General features: G+C 44.8%; 1 protein-coding gene across 1 annotated transcript; it reads left to right on the top strand.

The window, feature by feature from the left end:
• The first annotated feature begins 10,561 nt into the window (after positions 1-10,561).
• On the top strand, positions 10,562-19,195 carry LOC115647965 (olfactory receptor 52E4-like). The gene is made up of 3 exons (XM_030554941.1): positions 10,562-10,583; positions 16,386-17,340; positions 19,159-19,195. Exons 1-3 carry the CDS (start codon positions 10,571-10,573, stop codon positions 19,193-19,195), a joined length of 1,005 nt encoding a protein of 334 aa, XP_030410801.1. The 5' UTR covers positions 10,562-10,570.
• The last annotated feature ends 1,065 nt before the right edge of the window (positions 19,196-20,260 follow it).

Here is a 20,260-nt window from a genome sequence, read left to right on the forward strand (position 1 = left end):
TGGAAGGGGAGTGGGGCTGGGTGCAGAGGTGTCCACAAGATGTTCTCTTCACTCAGATGTGGCTCCCCTGCCCTCAGTGTTTACCTGAGTGTTCTCATTCCCGGACAGATCCAGTCAGGCTCCCTGAGGAAATGTTTCCTGATCCAGACAGTGCCATCTTGGGGCGAGGGAGGGTTTTTTTCTCTCCATTGGAAAGTCCTCCCCAGAATGGAAGGGGCAGGAAATCCCTGTTCTAGTGGATTCCATCTCAACGGTCTCTCTCTGCATTTCCTTCATCTCTCCCTTTCCTTGGTAACTCCTCCCCCCTCACACCTCCCTCTCTCTCTGCCACTTCTGATGTGCATCCCACGCTAGGTGCCAGATACAAACGCTGAAGGCGCCGTTATTCCCTCAACTTCAGTGGAATTGCAGGTGTAGCGCTCTGAATCGCTGCATCTGAGAGCTGATCTGGCTGAGCACGACGCAGTGCGCATTAGTCTTTGTATAAATCCAGGTAAAACTAATTCCCTGCCCGTTACCATTAAGCAACATGCTGAGTGCAAACTGCCACCAGCTCTGTATTAACCTGTCTGGAAGGATTGCTGGGCAGGTGGCAGCTGCATAGACAGGGCTGGGGGCTGCTCGAAAGATGTGGGCTCTCGTACAGCAGCAGCTGCTGCCCTGTTCCCTTCCGCAGCCTTTGTGGGGATGTCGTGGCAGCAGGCTTGCTGCACAGCAGTAGATCTATGGAACAATGGGTACCCCAGCTCCCGTGGATGAGAGAGAATAGGGGAGGGGGCTGAGGAAGGCTGAGGAACTCCAGGCTGATATTTTCAAGGCTCGTGGTCCCTAGTAGTTGCTCCATACAAAGGGGTAGCACAAGATCATGATTGAGGATATTTGAAGCTGAAGCCAGCAACTGCCCCCCTCAGGGCTGTGTAGGTTTTGGCAGCTTTCATACTGGGGACACATTATTAGGGGGAAAGACCAGCAAATTCTGAATTGGGCCTACCAAGGAAGTCCACTACATGGCTCGTGATCACGTGGGCAAGGGAAGTTTTGGTGGCATGACAAGACTGCCACTGCACAAATATACAACCAGACCCCCTTAATCACCTTCCCAGAGACCAACCCGGGCAGCGCTCGGTTTGCAAGGAGGCTACGTTCTTTTGGGATTTGCCATGAAGTTGTTGATGGTGACTGACGGGACAAATGGCTCTCTAGATACTCTGGCAAATGGTCTGTTGATCCAGTAATGTGTATGAGGCTGAGGTCTGGCAAACAGAAAGTGCATGTGACATTCGCTGAACAAGGGAAATGGGAAGGACATTTTCAGAGAGTAATGTATTGCTTGTGTGCTATGTAGTGGGGAAAACACTCTTTCATTTTCCTTTCCTCTGCTTTCCTCCATTGATACAGACAGAATGTACAGTAGTCTTTTCAGGACATGGATGTATCACTTATATTAAAACACAAATGTAGATTTTAGAAAGCTCTAGTTTAAGAGCTATATTACTGTGACACTGTACCCTAAAGCAACACCCTGGCACTCCCATGTTCACCCGTTATATAATTGCAATGAATCTTCTACCAAATATATCATGTGAGGTGTCTGTAGAAAAATCCTGGTTTGCTGAGTAAGATTATCCTATTTGTATGCATGTGTCATTTCTGTATCTAAAGTATGAATATTGGCTGTGTACCTGTATTTCAAATGTGTTTGCTCCTGTGACAACCAGAAGAAGGTAGTTTACATCCAGTCTAGCCAGCAAACTGTGAATGGGCTTTTCAAGTTCATTGCTCATCAATGAGCACAGTGGGCCATGGAAGAAATTTATCCTCCCCTGATGGACTTTCCTGGGGATGTTCTCACCAGAATGAGCGTTATAGTCCCTGCTATGACTCATAGTATCATGTAGGGTCATGTGGCCAACTCATGTGACACTGGACTCCATCTTCTGCCTGTACTTTTACACTAACCATGCTGGGGGCTTTTGCTTGGAAAAATGAAGTTTTCCCTCATATTGTAGAAACTAAAAAAGAGAGAAGTATCATCATCATTTGGTCTCGCTCCCCCCACAACAGAATATCTGAAAACATGACTGCAGGAAAAAAAGAGTTTTACTGGGGAGGTGGTCCTAGGCTGGAAAGGAGAAATGAACTTGGTGAACTGTTTATACCGTCAGAGTGAGACACTGCTTGACTCAAATCCTATCTAACTTATAGAACTCAGATTGTGATTTTGTTTTATTTTGTAGGTAATCTACTTTGATCTGTACACTTATTACTTATGATCACTTAAATTTATCTTTCTGTTTCTAATCCGTTTTATATTTGTTTATCTAAAACAATGTGCTTTGTTCATGCATGGCTGGCAAAAGCATTTATGTAACTCAGATGGGTGTGTCCCTGACTTTGAGTGTTTGTGTGAGTGCAGGACCTGAAGGGGGTTGCAGCTTGTCACAGGCTCACAGTGTGAGGGGGTGCCTAGATTGGTATGCCAGAGGGATCAGTTCCCCAGTTCCAGGTTGCACCTGGGGCAGACCATCACAGTAGTACTGCAAGCAGAGTGAAATGCACAGCTTGTCCTGCTTGAGATTTGCACTTCATACGCTGGTGTGGAGAATTTAAGTGAGAGGTTAAGTGTGGCGGCTGGAGATCAGTCAAAGTGGTTACCAGGTGTTATTTTCTGTTTGCTTATTTTAGGAAAGGGAAGTACAGCAGCAAAGCAGCACAATGAGAGAAAACAGTGAAACAATTATGAAATTGGAGCTGTTCACATTGCAGACTGTAGAAAAATAAAACAAGAACATAGAAGAATTTTGGAGCTAAATCAGGCAGAGGTTTCCAGAATGCAGGCAGAGCACTGAATAGTTATGGAACAAAACCAAGAAGACATTGAGGAGAAGGACGGAGAGCAGTAATACCGATTGGACTTGCTTGAAAAGCAGAACCAGAACCCTGTGACTCCACTGATTCCCACCTCCCCCAAAGTCTATAGATGGGAATAGTTGTGTCCTGCATCTGGAAGCAAGAAGGAGCGCTCTGCAGGGATCTCAGAGTGAAAGGGGAAAGTCCTAGGAACTGCTGAGGGAATGGGAGAAAGTCTCCTTGATTCATCTGCAGGAGGGGGAAGCGTTGATGCTTCCAGGGCTGGGGATGGTTGAGACCTAGAGGTGAAGACAGAGTCTCCTCAGTGAGGAAGGAGTTTGTGAGGAAGGAGTTTGTATTGTCTGTCAGGGATAAAAATATCCAGATTGCAGCTTAGCAAGGGGCAAACCCAATGCTAGGGAGCATGGGAAGCTGTGTCCTAGAGTGGAACCCAGTGAAGGGCAATGGAATTGTAGGGACCACTGAGAAAGTGGGTGAGGTTACTAAAGCACCCCAGCAGAAGGGAACACTACTGAGGAAAGGCGGGAGTTGTAGCATATGCAAGTGAGACAACTATCCATGTTGTTCTATGTCAGTCTTTCACAGCTGAGCAGGGGAGAGCTCCCAGGCTGGAGAGCACAGAGGTATGTGTCCCAGAGGGGGGCCCCAAGAAGGAAACTGGGGAAGGACTAGATGGGGTACAAGAATGTATCCTCACTGGTCACATGGGGGAGAATGTCCAGGATAGAATGGCTGGTTCGGCATATTTGCACTCAGCCACCCAACCTATTGTTCAGGTTTTCAAAGCCAAAGGTGTAACTGGCATCCTGGCAGGGGGCAGTCACACAACTGACCTCTCTGGGATATAGAGAGGGGTGACAGAGGGCACATCAATCCAGGTCCCGATTTTTCAGGACTTTGTTTCTGACGTGTTTGTGAAAACTAACTCTGTCTCTTCGAGATCCTGCAGAAGAAATGGTTGTTTGTGAAAATGTTAATGACCCACCTGAAAGAGGGAAGGAGGAAATTCCCTGGGTTGGGAATACACACATAGCAGCCCTGAAAAGGCTGCTGAGAAAAGACACAGCTCTTAGCCCGGAGAGCACAGATCACAACCCTTGAGGAAAGGGGGATGGGAAAAGTCCCAGTGCTGGGAATGGGGATCACAGGGAAACCACTGAAGAGGGATGGGGAGTAAATTTTTGGAGGGGCATAATCCTGGGATTTGAAAGCAGCTCCACAGAGGGCTAGCTAAAGTGCAAACTCCCCTTACATCCTTACCTCACCAGACCCTGGCACACCAAGACACCAAAGATGACTTTACACTGAGATTTCATACCGAAGGAGATACTAGGGGAGAAGGAAAAACAGTAAATCAATGCATGTTAAGGTTTGGGGAGGAGCTGAAAGACATAATTGATATTGAACAAACTAGACTATCCAAGCAGAAGGTGTGATATTCATAGACTCATAGACTCAAGGACTGGAAGGGACCTCGAGAAGTCATCGAGCTCAGTCCCCTGCCCTCATGGCAGGACCAAATACTGTCTAGACAATCCCTAATAGACATTTATCTAACCTACTCTTAAATATCTCCAGCGATGGAGATTCCACAACTTCCCTAGGCAATCTATTCCAGTGTTTAACTACCCTATCAGTTAGGAATTTTTTCCTAATGTCCAAACTAAATCTCCCTTGCTGCATTTAAGCCCATTGCTTCTTGTTCTATCCTTAGAAGCTAAGGTGAACAAGTTTTCTCCCTCCTCCTGATGACACCCTTTTAGATACCTGAAAACTGCTATCATGTCCCCTCTCAGTCTTCTCTTTTGCAAACTAAACAAACCCAATTCCTTCAGCCTTCCTTCATAGGTCATGTTCTCAAGACCTTTAATCATTCTTGTTGCTCTTCTCTGGACCCTCTCCAATTTCTCCACATCTTTCTTGAAATGCGGTGCCCAGAACTGGACACAATACTCCAGTTGAGGCCTAACCAGCGCAGAGTAAAGCGGAAGAATGACTTCTCATGCCTTGTTTACAACACATCTGTTAATGCATCCCAGAATCATGTTTGCTTTTTTTTGCAACAGTATCACGCTGTTGACTCATATTAAGCTTGTGGTCTACTATGACCCCTAGATCTCTTTCTGCCATACTCCTTCCTAGACAGTCTCTTCCCATTCTTTATGTGTGAAACTGATTGTTCCTTCCTAAGTGGAGCACTTTGCATTTATCTTTATTGAACTTCATCCTGTTTACCTCAGACCATTTCTCCAATTTGTCCAGATCATTTGAATTTTGACCCTGTCCTCCAAAGTAGTTGCAAACCCTCCCAGTTTGGTATCGTCCGCAAACTTAATAAGCGTACTTTCTATGCCAACATCTGAATCATTGATGAAGATATTGAACAGAGCCGGTTCCAAAACAGACCCCTGAGGAACCCCACTTGTTATACCTTTCCAGCAGGATTGGGAGCCATTAATAACTACTCTCTGAGTATGGTTATCCAGCCAGTTATGCACCCACCTTATAATAGCCCCATCTAAATTGTACTTTCCTAGTTTATCTATAAGAAAATCACGCGAGACCTTATCAAATGCCTTACTAAAGTCTAGGTATATCACATCCACCGCTTCTCCCTTATCCACAAGGCTCGTTATCCTATCAAAGAACGCTATCAGATTAGTTTGACACGATTTGTTCTTTACAAATCCATGCTGGATATTCCCTATCACCTTACCACCTTCCAAGTGTTTGCAGATGATTTCTTTAATTACCTGCTCCATTATCTTCCCTGGCACAGAAGTTAAACTAACTGGTCTGTAGTTTCCTGGGTTGTTTTTATTTCTCTTTTTATAGATGGGCACTGTATTTGCCCCCTTCCAGTCTTCTGGAATCTCCCCCGTCTCCCATGATTTCCCAAAGATAATAGCTAGAGGCTCAGATACCTCCTTTATTAACTCCTTCAGTATTCTAGGATGCATTTCATCAGGCCCTGGTGACTTGCAGGCATCTAACTTTTCTAAGTGATTTTTTACTTGCTCTTTTTTTATTTTATCTTCTAAACCTACCCTCTTCCCGTAAGCATTCACTATACTAGACATTCCTTCAGACTTCTCAGTGAAGATCGAAACAAAGAAGTCATTAAGTATCTCTGCCATTTCCAAGTCTCCCGTTACTGTTTCCCCCTCTTCACTGAGCAGTGGGCCTACCCTGTCCTTGGTCTTCCTCTTGCTTCTAATGTATTGATAAAAAGTCTTCTTGTTTCCCTTTATTCCCATAGCTAGTTTGAGTTCATTTTGTGCCTTTGCCTTTCTAATCTTGCCTCTGCATTCCTGTGTTATTTGCCTATATTCGTCCTTTGTAATCTGACCTAGTTTCCATTTTTTATATGACGCCTTTTTATTTTGTAGGTCACGCAAGATCTCGTGGTTAAGCCAAGGTGGTCTTTTGCCATATTTTCTATCTTTCCTAACCATCGGAATAGCTTGCTTTTGGGCCCTTAATAGCGTCCCTTTGAAAAACTGCCAACTCTCCTCAGTTGTTTTTCCCCTCAGTCTTGATTCCCATGGGACCTTACCTATCAGCTCTCTGAGTTTACCAAAATCCACCTTCCTGCAATCCATTGTCTCTATTTTGCTGTACTCCCTTCTACCCTTCCTTAGAATTGCAAAGTCTATGATTTCATGATCACTTTCACCCAAGCTTCCTTCTACTTTCAAATTCTCAACAAGTTCCTCCCTATTTGTTAAAATCAAGTCTAGAACAGCTTCCCCCCTAGTAGCTTTTTCAACTTTCTGAAATAGAAAGTTGTCTGCAATGCAGTCCAGGAACTTATTGGATAGTCTGTGCCCCACGGTGTTATTTTCCCAACATATATCTGGATAGTTGAAGTCCCCCATCACCACCAAAGGCCTTTGCTGGAGCTGCTCCGGTTTCCTGCTTTCTGGGGTTTTCACTTGAGCTGCTTTTCTTGAACTTCACTGCATCAGAACGTGCTTCCTTCAAGCTGGGTCCTTCCATGGTCCTCATCCAAGTCGAAGCAGAGCCTTGCCCAAGGACCGTACTCCTGGGACAGAGGGAAGTATTATCTCCATTTTACAGATGGGGAATGGCAGGGTAGATTAATGAACTTGTCCAAGGACACACCTGGAGTCTGTGGCAGAGCTGAAATCATTAACTATTATTATAAAGCATTTGTATTGCGGCAGCACTTAAAGGCTACAGCCAAGGTGGGTGTTAAACAAGACCATGTCTGGCGTCCTGGGTCTGTCTGACATTCCCGACTGCCTGTGACCCAGTGGCATTTGCTCAGCATGAAGCAAGAAGGTGATCCCACTGTCCTGCTGGGACAGGCCTGGATTGAGATAGACCATGGCTCCTTGCACTGCAGCAAAAGAGCAAATCGCGCTGAGAAGCTGAAATACCCAAAGCAGCACAGAGCTGGGCTCTCTGTACCAAGGACTCCTTGGCTGACTGGGGGCAAGTTACTCCAGCCAAGATTTTCAGATGTGACTAATCATGTGGGATGCCTCTGGCTTTGACTACAGAACATGACACACACACATACCCGCCCCCAGGACTCCTCATCAGAAGGTGGCTGCTCAGCCATCTCTGAAAAGATCACCATTTAAGATATCTCAAGTAATGTCCCCCAAAATGGAAACCCCCCCAAAATCACTCGTCCCCTGTCTGTGCCTCGGTTTCCTCTGCCATGAAAAAGGAGATTCTACTGCTTTTCTGCATCGCAGTGGGAGTGTAGCTCCATAAAGGTGCATAGAGCATTTCAGAACTGGGTGGAAGGTGCTATCTGTGAGCAAAGCAAATGTAACCCCCACAGAGCTACCGAGGTCCCTGGGACTCCCTGTGCTGGTAGTTCAGAGAGGTGCATGTGGTTGTGGGGGGTAAGCCACTGCAGGCTCAGAGTCTGCTCAGCAACCAATAGGGAGTGAGATGCCCTCTAGGGTGACCAGACGTCCCGATAAAATCGGGACCATCCCGATATTTGGGTGGTTGTCCCAATACTTGTCCCGATATTTCACTCTGCTGGCAGCATCTGGCTTTTTTTTTTCTTTGCTCTGCCAGTGGACTCCCCACTCCCCCATGTGTCCTGATATTTTCTTCATCTCATCTGGCCACCCTAATGCCCGCCCCTTGGGAGCTCAGGAGTAGGGGGATGCCATTTTGGGAGCCGTCTGGAGCCAGCCAAGGAAAGGGCAGGACTGGCTGGGGGCTGGTGAGCCCCAGGCCTGCATGCAGGGTTCCTCCTGAGAACTAGTCTCTGGGGAACCTGACAGCAAATGCCCCAGTTTGAGCCTTTGCCGCTCCAAGGTGACTCCCAGTTTGTAGAACTTTGTTGGTGAAACTTCCCCCAGCCAGGCAGAATGAGCCCCCAGATCCCTAGGTGAGACTTGCCACCTTATCCCACATGTGAGTCCTCTGGGCTGTGCGGAGCCCAGTCAGACACATTGCTAACTGTGGCCTGCACAGAAGGTAGCATGGCCGCAGGTCATCCAGGGCCCCTCCAAGGTACGTCTACCCATGAACACTAATATGACTTTTGCTGTATCAGGTCACGTGACTGGGGGAATTCACGGGTATTATCAGTGTGGGCACCAGTGGCCCTGAGGATAGTGTTTTACCCTCTTCTATTCCATTCACCTGCTGTTTGATGTAATGACTGTGTTAAAGACATTGCATGTGTCTGTGTTATTTCCTGGGAGTCTCCAGCTATCTGGCAAGTAACTGGGGGTTACCCTGTGGTTAGAATTTTCTTCCCATGCTGCCCCGGTGACCCTGCCAGGAAGGAGCGAGAGGGGTGGAGGCACCACCAAATAAACCCAGATGGGGAGAAAGACGTGTTCTTTTTCTTTACTGGAGCTGGAGTTTTACATCATGTTCTTCCATCCAGTCTGGCACAAACACAGTCACTAGGTTCCCATCAGGCAATTCTCTGAGTGGCATCAGTAAGAAAAGTGTCCATAAGCTCTTTTTGCCAGTTGATCTGATCTGACCACTCTTCTGAGATCCAGCCGCTTTGAGGCTCAATTCTTTTCCAAGGTTGCAACTATCCTGAGCTGCCTTTGCATCAGGAGCTGAGATGGCTGATAGCTGATCACCAGGGCCAGCTTTAGCAAGTGCAGGGCCCAATTCATGGAGCTTGTACTCACTTGGCAGCGCTCTGAGTCTTCGGCGGTACTTCGGGTTGCCGCACTCCGGCCAGGGGAGCGGGGCCGAGGGCTTGCAGCTATCCGACTGGGGGAGCGGAGCTATGGGGCTGCAGTGCTCCAGCTGGGGGAGCGGAGCTGCGGGGCTTGCCGCGCTCTGGCTGGGTGCGGGGCCCTCTTAGGCGTGGGGCCTGATTTGGGGGAATCAGCCTAAAGCCGGCCCTGCTGATCACTACTAAGAGTGTTGATCTGTAGCTCAGAAGAGCAAGGAATGGATCTTCCTGCTTCAGTATTTCCTTGGCCCTCTGTACAGCTCTCTCTGCCTCTACAGTTGCTTGTGGGTAATGCAGGCTGCTAGTGATGTGTTCAAAATCATATGTTGTTTGGAAAGATTTAACTTCAGCTGCAGTGAATTGTGGTCCATTGTCCTCCAATAGTTGTGCTGCAATACCAACCTGGGTGAATGCGCTCTTTGATTTTTTGATCACACTGCAACATGTTGTATCATTCAAATATGCAAATTCAATGTATATCTAGAAAAATAATCCACTGCAAATAGATAATGGTGTCCTCTGAATTCGCAGCAATCTGCTACTAGCCTATTTCAGGGTCTGTCTAGTAGACGTGCTATTATTCGAGGCTTTTGGTTGTGTTGGTCTGTTAGTTCTGCAGTGTTCACATGTGTGACAGACCGGGCATTTTCTGTAATATTTTTGTAGGACTATAGTGTGTGTCTCAGTTTCCCCTCCAGGCTGTATCGTTAACTCAGAGGTGGGAAAAGGTTTGCACTCTGCAGAGATACAGGTGTGATGAGAAGACAAGGGCCACTCTGATTGTCTAGTCATTTGATATCTAGCAACTAACGACCATGGATGCCCCTCCCCTTTGCCTCGCAGGCAGTCAATCATGCTTAATCAGCTGGAGAACAAAGAACTGCGCAGGGGCCAGGTGCGGGTAATGTTTCCCCAGCAAGAAAGCTGCCAAAAGTGACAGAGCTTATGAGGGCGGGTTCTAGGTTCCATATATCCTCACTCCTGATCTTGTGCAGCCCCTTGGTACGGAGCAGCTACTGGAGACTCTGATGGATTGGTCCCCCCTTCTGGGATGTCTCCAGATGTACTGGGGTTTCACTGAGCCCCTTCTGCTCCACCAGCCTGGATTCCCTCTCCCTGTTTTGCTAAATTATGCTCTCCGGCCTCTTGCAGCACACACACACAGGTAGGGCCACACCCAGCTACAGACACAAACTGAAGTCATCTCTGTGTGAGAGAATTCACTCAGCACTCACGTGAATACTCCCTTTGGGGAATAAACCTAAAATAATACTGTCTTGCACTGTATAGAAAGATCTACACAGCACGAGCTCATAAAAAATCAGCCTCTCATAGAAGATGGTTAGGGTTGGAAAAGGCATCAGGAGGTCATCTACTCCAACCCCTTGCTCAAAGCAGGACCTAAACTCCAACTAAATCACTGTAAAATGGGGATATGTTCATAGTGACTTTCCTTTGCTAGGTTTTTTGATGATCCTTCAGTGAAAGGTGCTGCACAGTATAATGATAGCTACTGGTGAGAATTATTGATCTGTGATCCCTTAACAACAGACCTGTGTGTCTGCAGAGTGTTTGTGTCTCCCCTCAGGCATCTATCTCCAGATTTCTCTGTCTACTCTCTACTCATCCCTCTTGGGCATTTACAGGGTATCAGACCCTATGGAGATCTCGGCATTATCCTAGTTTTTTTTACTAATCAACTATAATTTTTAAATATGCACAAAGCAGCCAATTCATATCTGACTCAGCACAGAACCCAAGGGTTCTCATCTCCCTTTGGGGAAGTCCCTTAATTACTATTTACTCCTAAAGTGGATAAAGAGCACAGAAACACAGACAGGCTGGTCTCCAGCCAGTTTGCATTCAGATGCCGCTTCTCCAGTAGATGCTGAGCGAACCCTCCTGGGACTGCACACAATTATATTATAAATACTGCACACCCTCAGCTTTTGGTGAGGGATTTTGCTGCAGATGCTGGAGTGAGAGAGATGTGGGGATTCTCAGGGAAGACACTTCCATATCGGGATTCACAGGTACTCATCTCTAGCTGAGGAGCTCACGTCCTCGACAAACTCAGTGAAAAGTGGAGTGATGAGATAGAGAGTAAGTTTGTGGTACTTTCCTCTCTGTGCAGCCATTAAAAACCTTAGAGCTCTTGCCACAGGGGATGAATTTGCTCTAATATCATTGACCTAAATGTCCCTCTTTGCTATGCCCACCCCGGCTCAGGGCCTCCAGCCCCAAACTGGCTGCATTTCAGTGGAGGAAAGGTGTTAGTAGATGTAGAAAACAAAAGTCAATTTCTGATGCCATAGTCTGTAGTTTGCTTAGGCCCCACTGAGGGGGGTGGGTGGGCGTATGCTGTTACTTTACCTTTATCTGCTGGAATAATTATAAAAAATTGTCAACATGGGCAAGACATGTTTTCTCCTAGCTTCATTTCAGAAGTCGACTGAACTGTTATGCCTGAAATTTTAAAAAAAGCAATTCAGCCAGAAGCAGACACACTGCATGGGGAATTTAAGTCCAAATGGTTAAAGATTGGCAAACTTATAAGCAACTGAAAATCAGGTCTCCTAATTGAAGGTGTCAGACAGCCAACAGCACCACCTACAATGGCCAATTCATTCGTGAATTCCATTCAGCTAAGCTCTTTGCTCTAACAATGTCTGTGCCAAGGAGTTCCACAGGCCAAAAGTGATTTAAGCAAACAATTTTATTTTATCAGTGTTATATGTTCAGACTTTCAATGTCATTGAATGTTCCCTTGTTCATGTGTTATGAAACACAGTGAATATAAATGCCTGATCTACTTTCTTTATCAATTGATTCATATAGTTTCAGACTTGAAGGGACCATTAGATCACCCAGTCTGACCTACGGCATAGCACAAGCCATTAAATTTGACCCAGTTACCCCGGGGTTGAGCCCAATGGCTTGTACGTGACTGAGGTCTACATAGGGTTAGAAGGGACCACAAGGGTCAATTGCTCTAACCACTTGCCAAGGGCTGAACCATCCCAGACAGGTGACTATCCAGCCTACTTATGAAACTCTCCTTTGAACGAGCTCCCATGACGTGTCGTGGCATCTGTTCCATTGTCCTACTGCTCTTACAGTTAGGAAGTTTTCCCTGAGGTTTAATCAAAATCTGCTTTCCGGTACTTTGAACCCTTTGCCTCTTGTCCTGCCGTTTGTGACAAGAGACAACATTTCTCCATCTTTTTTCTGGCAGCCTTTCAAATATTTGAAGACCGCTGCCATGTCCCCCCTCAATCTCCTCTTTTCCAAACTAAACATTTCCAGTTCTTCGGCCTTTGATCGTGTATAGCTGGACCGCTTGTCATAATATCGTTAAATTTAACATGGGAGGAAAAACACCACATCTGCCCAACGCTTAGCATTTAATTTCAGAAACAAACGGAAGTTAAAAGGTACAGAGCGAAAAGTGAAACCCTTGCAAGCTGCATGGAAACTTTTTAAAGATACCATAACTTAAATGTATCCCCCAACCTAAAACAAACAAACAAACAAAAAACAGTGACAGAACCAAACAAGTGCCACTGTGGATAAACAAGAACCTAAAAGAAAAACAATGAGAGGCAAAAAGGAAACCTTCAAAATGTGTAAGTTAAATCCTAGTGAGGAAATAGAAAGGAGCATAAACTCTGGCAAACAAAGTAAAAAAATATATAATTAGGAAGCCAAAAAAGAATTTGAAGAACAGCTAGCGAAAGATTCAAAAAGTAATAGCAAAAAAATGGTTAAGTACATCAGAAGCAGGAAGCCTGCTAAATAACCACTGGTGCTCCTAGATGATCGAGATGCTAAAGGAGCAGTGAAGGATGATAAGGCCATTGCAGAGACACTAAATGAATTCTTTGCATCGGTCTTCACAGCTGAGGATGTTTGGGAAATTCACAAATCTGAGCCATTCTTTTTAGGTGTGAAGAACTGTCCCAGACTGAGGAGTCATTAGAAGAGGTTTTGGAACAAATTGATAAATTAAATCGCAATAAGTCATCAGGCCCAGATGGGATTCACCCAAGAGTTCTGAAGGAACTCGAATGTGAAATTGTAGAACTACTAACTGTACTCTGTAACCTATTATTTAAATCAGCTTCTGTACCACATGACTGGAGGACAGCTAATGTGACGTCATTGTTTAAAAAGGGCTCCAGAGGTGATCCTGGCGATTACACACCAGGAAGCCTGACTTCAGTACCAAGCAAAGTAAGGGGAGGGAAAGCTCAGTGGTTTAAGCATTGGCCTATGAAATCCAGGCTTGTGAGTTCAATTCTTTAAGGAACTCATTTGGGGAACTGGGGTAAAAATCTGGAGACTGGTCCTGCTTCAAGCAGAGTTGTTTTGTTTCTTTTGTGCAGGGCTGGAAGGGATAGCTCATTGGTTTGAGCATCAGCCTGTTAAACCCAGGGTTGTGAATTCAATATTTGAGAGGGCAAGTTGGGGATTGGTCTTGCTTTGAGCAGGGGCTTGGACTAGATGATCATTTGAGGTCCCTTAACGATTCTATGAAACTGGTTGAAATGATGGTAAGGAAAAAAATTGTCAGACACATAGAAAAACATAATTTTTTGAGGAAGAGTCAACAAAGTTTTTGTAAAGGGAAATCATGCCTCAGCTGGAGGTCAATGCAGTTTGTCCTAATGGTTAATTACGCTCAGTGCTAAATATTGGGTCCTTAATTCCAGCTGGAATTTGTATGAGTTCAGCTTCCAGCCTTGCTCTGCCTTTCTTGGCCAGATTAAAGAGACCGTTATTACTATTTAAGATAAATAAATGAAGGTCTCTGAGTGTCTCACCATCAGACATTTTTTCCAGGCTCAATTCGTTTTTGTGGCTCTTTTCTGCACCCTTTCCAATGTTTCAACATCCTTTTTGAAATGTGGGTCCCAGGACTTTACGCAGTCGGTTTCACCAGTGCCATGTGCAGAGGTAAAATCCTTCCCCTGCTCCAACTCACCACTCCCCTGTTTATGCAGCCAATGACCGCATCACCTTTTTGGCCATAGCATTGCACTGGGAGCTCACAATGATTTGGTTGTCCACAATGACCCTTAAATCCTTTTCAGTGTCCCTGCGCTCCATAATACAGGCCCTAGTCTGAGGGTCAGCCCTGCATTACCTGTACCGAGAGGATAACTTTTCATTTGTCTGTATTAAAACATTTTGTTTGCATTAACCCAGCTCACCAAACACCCCAGATCCATCAAAGTACCTGCTTTGGCCTCCTCATTGTTCCCACTTTGCCATTCTTTAGGTCATCTGCTAATTTTGTCTGCAGTGATTTTCTATTTGATTCCAGATCGTTGCTGAAAATATTGAACAGCGTCAGGCCTAGAATTGATCGCTGCAGAAACCCACCAGAAACAGCCTGATTCACTGACAATGGCCCATTGACAACTGCTTTCTGAGACTGCTTATCAGTTAGCCAGTTTTTAGTCCATTTAACATGTGTTTTACTGATATTGAATAGTGTTGATTTTTTTATCTGAATGTTTTCCCCTACTAAATCAAATGACTCAGAGAAATCAAAGTGTATTGTTTCTATGTGGTTCCCTTGTTCAAACAAATGGGTTCTCTCATTAAATGATGAAATCAGGTTTATTTGACGAGATCTGTTTTAAATAAACCCGGTCGTTGACTGGCATTAATTATATTCCTAGACTTTTTTTTTTAACTAATCCCATACCAGCTTCCACTGTTTTCTAATCTTGTCAAATCTTTTTTTAAAGCTTTCCCTTTATTTTTGATAGTTTAAATTTAGCACAGTACTGTTCTATATATGCTTTTTCATATATATATATATATATATATATATATATATCACATGAGGTGATGAAATATATATATTTCATCACCTCATGTGATATAAATACCTCATACTGCTTCTTTCCAAATGCAGAACAAAAATATTTCTTGAACACCTCTGCCTTTCCTGCAACATTAACAATTTTCTTTTCTCCCTCTAGGAATTGGCCAAAACCTTTTCTAGGCTTTCTTTCTTTCTTAATAACCTCCTTTTTTGGATCCTTAGCCATGCCACTCACAGATTTCTCCCTGACATCTTTCACATTACTTATCAATTTTCATTAATTCCAATTTGTATTGTTTGTTAGCTATTTTCCCTTTTTTCTAATTTGTTATGTGTTACTCATTTCCCCTCCCCCGGGCCCAATTACTGCCTTTACTTCGCTTTGCCACTGAACTAGGTTTTTAGCCAAAGTTTTCCACTTTCTTGGCTGTGTTATTGTGGAGTTTTAGCTATCTAATAAATTTAAAGAACTCCCAAGTTTCATTCCCATTTTTCTGTCTAAATTTAACCTTCCAATTAGTTTTATTGATATGTTGCCTCAACTTTGGGGAATTAGCCCCTTTGAAGCACTGTCTATACATATTACTGGTTGGGAACTGTTCTGCATTTTTCCATTTGAATGTAATCAGTTCATTTGTTTATTTTGTTCTCCTTATCATATGCCCCCTTCTTTGTCTCTTCTCTAAACTGAACAGTCCCCGACTTTTCAGTCTGTCCGCATATGGCACCATCCCCATTCTCATAACCAGTCTCAGAAGTCCCCTTTCTGTGTGCTATATCCTTTAAGAGACTGAGTGACAACAACCAAGAACATGTGCAGAGCAGGTTATTCTCCATCCCATTCCTTCGGCATACGAACATTGTCTTTGTTTGGCCACTGCTAGGAATGCGCAAGTGTTTCTGTAAAGTTTCTATCAGTGATGCCCGGGTCTTTTCCCTGAACTGTGCTCTAGCTGGGATCTATCCCCTGGCACATGTCTTTGCAAAAAAACTCATTTTTTTCCCCACTCTCAGATGTTGAGCATCTGGGTGAATGAGGAACTTTCTACAACCTGGACAGTCTAGCCTGGCTTTCATTGCATTAAGGAACAGTGATGGATAACCAGTATCCACGCTTGTGTTTCCTGCTGGTGCCTATTAATATTTCCTGCACCGTGATGTGCAGGATTGATTGCTGCATGGAGCACCATGCAGTATGGAATTGGCATTAGTAGGGCCAGTTGTTCAGAATTAATTCCTCTGAAGAATGAAAATACCAGTTTTCAGTGTTTGAGGAGCGACCAATCAGCCCTTTACCCATGAGAACAGCCCCCAGTAATGCATGTAGTGTCTCATATTAACACTGTCTCTCCATCCAGGTGTTTGTCCTGCGATCATCACGCTAGACCCTGGGCACTTAGGGGAGTTGGGGGAACGTATGGTACATGGAGGAGACACCATTCTGCCTCAGATTTGGAAACCTTCTCCCCTATCCCATGTCAGATTCCAACACAACCAACTTCATCAACCCCTCCAACTTTATCCTGCTGGGCATTCCTGGCCTGGAGGCGGCTCATATCTGGATCTCCATCCCCTTCTGCACCATGTACGCCATAGCCATCTTGGGGAACTTCATTATCCTGCTCATCGTGAAGAGGGATCCAAGCCTGCATGGGCCCATGTACTATTTCCTCTGCATGCTGGCCATCACCGACCTGGTCCTGTCCACGTCCATCCTGCCCAAAACATTGAGCATCTTCTGGTTCAATTCCAGGGAGATCTATTTCAGTTTCTGCCTCACCCAGATGTACTTCATTCACTGCTTCACAGCGATGGAGTCTGGGATCTTCGTGGCCATGGCTTTTGATCGCTATGTGGCCATTTGTGATCCCCTGAGACATTCCACCATCCTGACAAACTCTGTGGTGGCCAAGATTGTCCTGGCTGTGGTGCTGCGCGGTAGCATGCTTATACTGCCCTATCCCTTCTTGGCGAGGCAGTGGCCATATTGCAGAACCAACATCATCCCCCACACATACTGTGAGCACATAGCCGTCGTGAAGCAAGCCTGCGCTGACATTCGCGTCGATATTTACTACAGCCTCTTTTTGGTAGTCTCTGGGATGAGTCTGGATATGTTTTTTATCGCCATGTCCTATATCCAGATACTCAGGGCTGTATTCAGCCTCCCCACAAAGGATGCCCAGCTCAAGACTTTTGGGACATGTATCTCCCACCTCTGTTCCATTTTATCCTTTTATGTCCCAGCTCTCTTCTCCTACCTCACACACAGGTTTGGCCACAATGTGCCCCTGCATTTTCACATTCTCATGGCCAACATATACCTCCTGGTTCCCCCCATGCTAAACCCCATCATTTACGGGGTGAGAACCAAACAGATCCGGGACAGGCTGCTCTGGCTCTTTTCTCATAAAGGGACTGTGACGACGCAGTTCTGGTGGGACCCAACTGAGAGTGCCAATTCAGGACCAATTGCTTAAACAGAGCACTCACAGCCCTAGGCTGGGGTTTTTCCACCTCTAAGGTAAACCAAACCAGCCAGACAAAGAAGACTTCAGTTTTACCCCACTGGTTAACCGCAAGTCACACAAGCAATTTCCTTAGACACTAAAGTCTCCCAGTATCACCACCAGTGCCGCTCGTCCGGGGAATGAATAGTTATGAAAACCAACACCCCAATAAAAGAATACGGTTCTCTCAATTCCAAAGAATCAAGCCCCAGACCCAGGTCAATATACACATCAGATCTGACCCACAAATCATGCTGTTACCAATCCTTTAGAATCTAAAATCCAAACATTCATTCATAAATGGAAAGAAATATAGATGAATGTTAGAATGAGTTAAATGCAATCAATTACACACATATTGGCAAAGTTCTTCTAGCAATGATGGAATAAACTACAGGTTCAAATCAAGTATCTAGAGTACAACCACCATTTGGATGGGGCATTCAGTCCTTTGTTCAGAGCTTCAGTTTGCAGCAAGGTTCCTCCAGTAGTAAGAAGCAGGATTGAAGACAAGATGGAGGGTTATCCAAGGCCTTTTATATTCTCTGCCCATGGAAGGACCTCCCTTTGGTCTTAGTATCGAAAATGACAGCAGCAACGGGGAGTCTGGAGTCACATGGGCAAGTCACATGTCGATTAATAACTCAGTTTGCAGGCTGATGCCATTGTTTACATGTTAGTTTGAACATTCCCAGGAAAGCTCACATGTGGATTGGCGTTTCACAAAGTCCATTGTCAGTTGTTTCTTGGTTGGGCACTTACTGAGAATAGTCCTTTCTCAAGAAGCTGAGCAAATGCTTCACTGGTGCAACTTAGAATCAAATCCATTTGAGATACAAGTACATAGCCAGTATTCATAACTTAGACTACAAAATGATACACACATACAGACAGCATAATCATAACTGGCAAATCATAATGTTTTATTGACACCTCACATGACAAACTTTGTACAATATTTGCTGCAAATATATAACAGTGGTTGCAACAATGATCGATACAGTCACAGTTTATGTCAATAACATCACGCTAAACATAAGCAATACAAACCAATTCCTTTTGACACTCCAGTTTCCCAGTATCACCACAAGGGCAGCTCGTTATGGGAATGACCATTTCTGAAAACCAATCCCCTAGGAAAAGAAAAAGATTTTCCCCTCATCTAAAGAACTAATCCTCAGACCCAGGTCAGTATACAAATCAGATCTTACCCACAAATCACACTGTTGTCAATCCTTTAGAATCTAAAGGCTTATTCATAAAAGAAAGAAATATAGATGAGAGTTAAAATGGGTTAAATGGAATCGATTACATACAGTAATGGCAACATTCTTGGTTCAGGCTTGTAACAGTGATGAAATAAACTGCAGGTTCAAATCAAGTCTCTGGAACATCCACAGCTGGGATTCAGTCCTTTGGTCAGAGCTTCAATTTGTAGCAAAGTCCCTCCAGAGGTCAGAAGCAGGATTGAAGACAAAATGGAGATGATACAGCTGCCTTTTATAATCCTTTTGCCATATGCTGCCTTTGTTCCAATCACAAACCACCCAGCACATGGCATGGGAAAACCTTAGCGTTCTGACCACAGACTTATTCTCTATCCCATCATACATATGTTATTGCACTGGGCTTGTCGAGCAGGTGAGCTCCTCAGCAAGAGATGGGTACCTGTGAATGGTGAGATGGAAGTGTCTTCCCTGGGAATCCCCCTCAGGTAGCCGTGTCCCACACCTCTCTCACCCCAGGATCTGCAGCAACAGCTCATGCCAAAAGCTGACATAGGGGTGTGCACTGTTTATAATATAGCTCTGTGTAATCCCAGGGCAGTTCACTCAGTCTTTTGAAGAGAAGCGACGTATGAATGGAAACAGGCTGGACACTGGAGACACTCTAGCCAATCTCTCTTTTTCTATGTCTGCACTTCTGTGCTCTTTATCCAGGTGTAGGAGTAAACAGTAATTAAGGGACCTTCCCAAAGGGAGATGAGAACTCTGGGGCTCTGTGTTGAGTCAGAGAGGAATTGGCTGCTCTGTGCATTTATGTATATTTAAAAATCATAGTTGATTAGTAAAAAAAAACTAAGGATAGTGCCTAGCTCTCCACAGGGTCTGAGACCCTGTAAATACCTCAGATGGCTGGATAGATAGTAGACAGAGAGTTCTGGAGAAAGATGACTAAGGGGAGACACAATCAATTTCTGTAGGTACCCAGGGCTGTCACTAAGTGATCAGAGATCAGTAATTCTCATCAGTAACTATCAACATACTAGCAACAAAGAGTCCAGTGGCACTTTATAGACTAACAGACGTATTGGAGCATGAGCTTTCGTGGGTGAATACCCACTTCGCTGGATGCATGTAGTGGAAATTTCCAGAGGCAGGCATAAATATGCAAGCAAGAATCAGGCTAGAGATAAGGAGGTTAGTTCAGTCAGGGAGGATGAGGCCTTTTTCTAGCAGTTGTGTGAACACCAAGGGAGGAGAAACTGCTTTTGTAGTTGATAGCCATTCACAGTCTTTCTTTAATCCTGAGCTGATGGTGTCAAAGTTGCTGAGGAACTGAAGCTCAACAGTTTCTCTTTGAAATCTGGTCCTGAAGGCTTGTGAGTTTAATCCTTGAGGGGGCCACTTAGGGAACTGGGGCAAAATCAGTACTTGGTCCTGCTAGTGAAGGCAGGGGGCTGGACTTGATGACCTTATGGGGTCCCTTCCAGTTCTAGGAGATAGGTATATCTCCATATTATGGTACAAACAGTACCCCAGTTTTCCATACACAGGCTAGAAATCCCTGAAGCCTAGCACCACAGCCCCAGTTCCGTCCTTATTCCTAAAATATTCCAAGGTGATT

The sequence above is a fragment of the Gopherus evgoodei genome, chromosome 1 (assembly GCF_007399415.2).
Source record: "Gopherus evgoodei ecotype Sinaloan lineage chromosome 1, rGopEvg1_v1.p, whole genome shotgun sequence".
NCBI lineage: Eukaryota > Metazoa > Chordata > Testudines > Testudinidae > Gopherus > Gopherus evgoodei.

Coding starts and splice junctions, on each gene's coding strand:
- LOC115647965 (XM_030554941.1), top strand. Junction 17,341..19,158: donor ACTGTGACGACGCAGTTCTG/GTGGGACCCAAC, acceptor CTCTCACCCCAG/GATCTGCAGCAACAGCTCAT.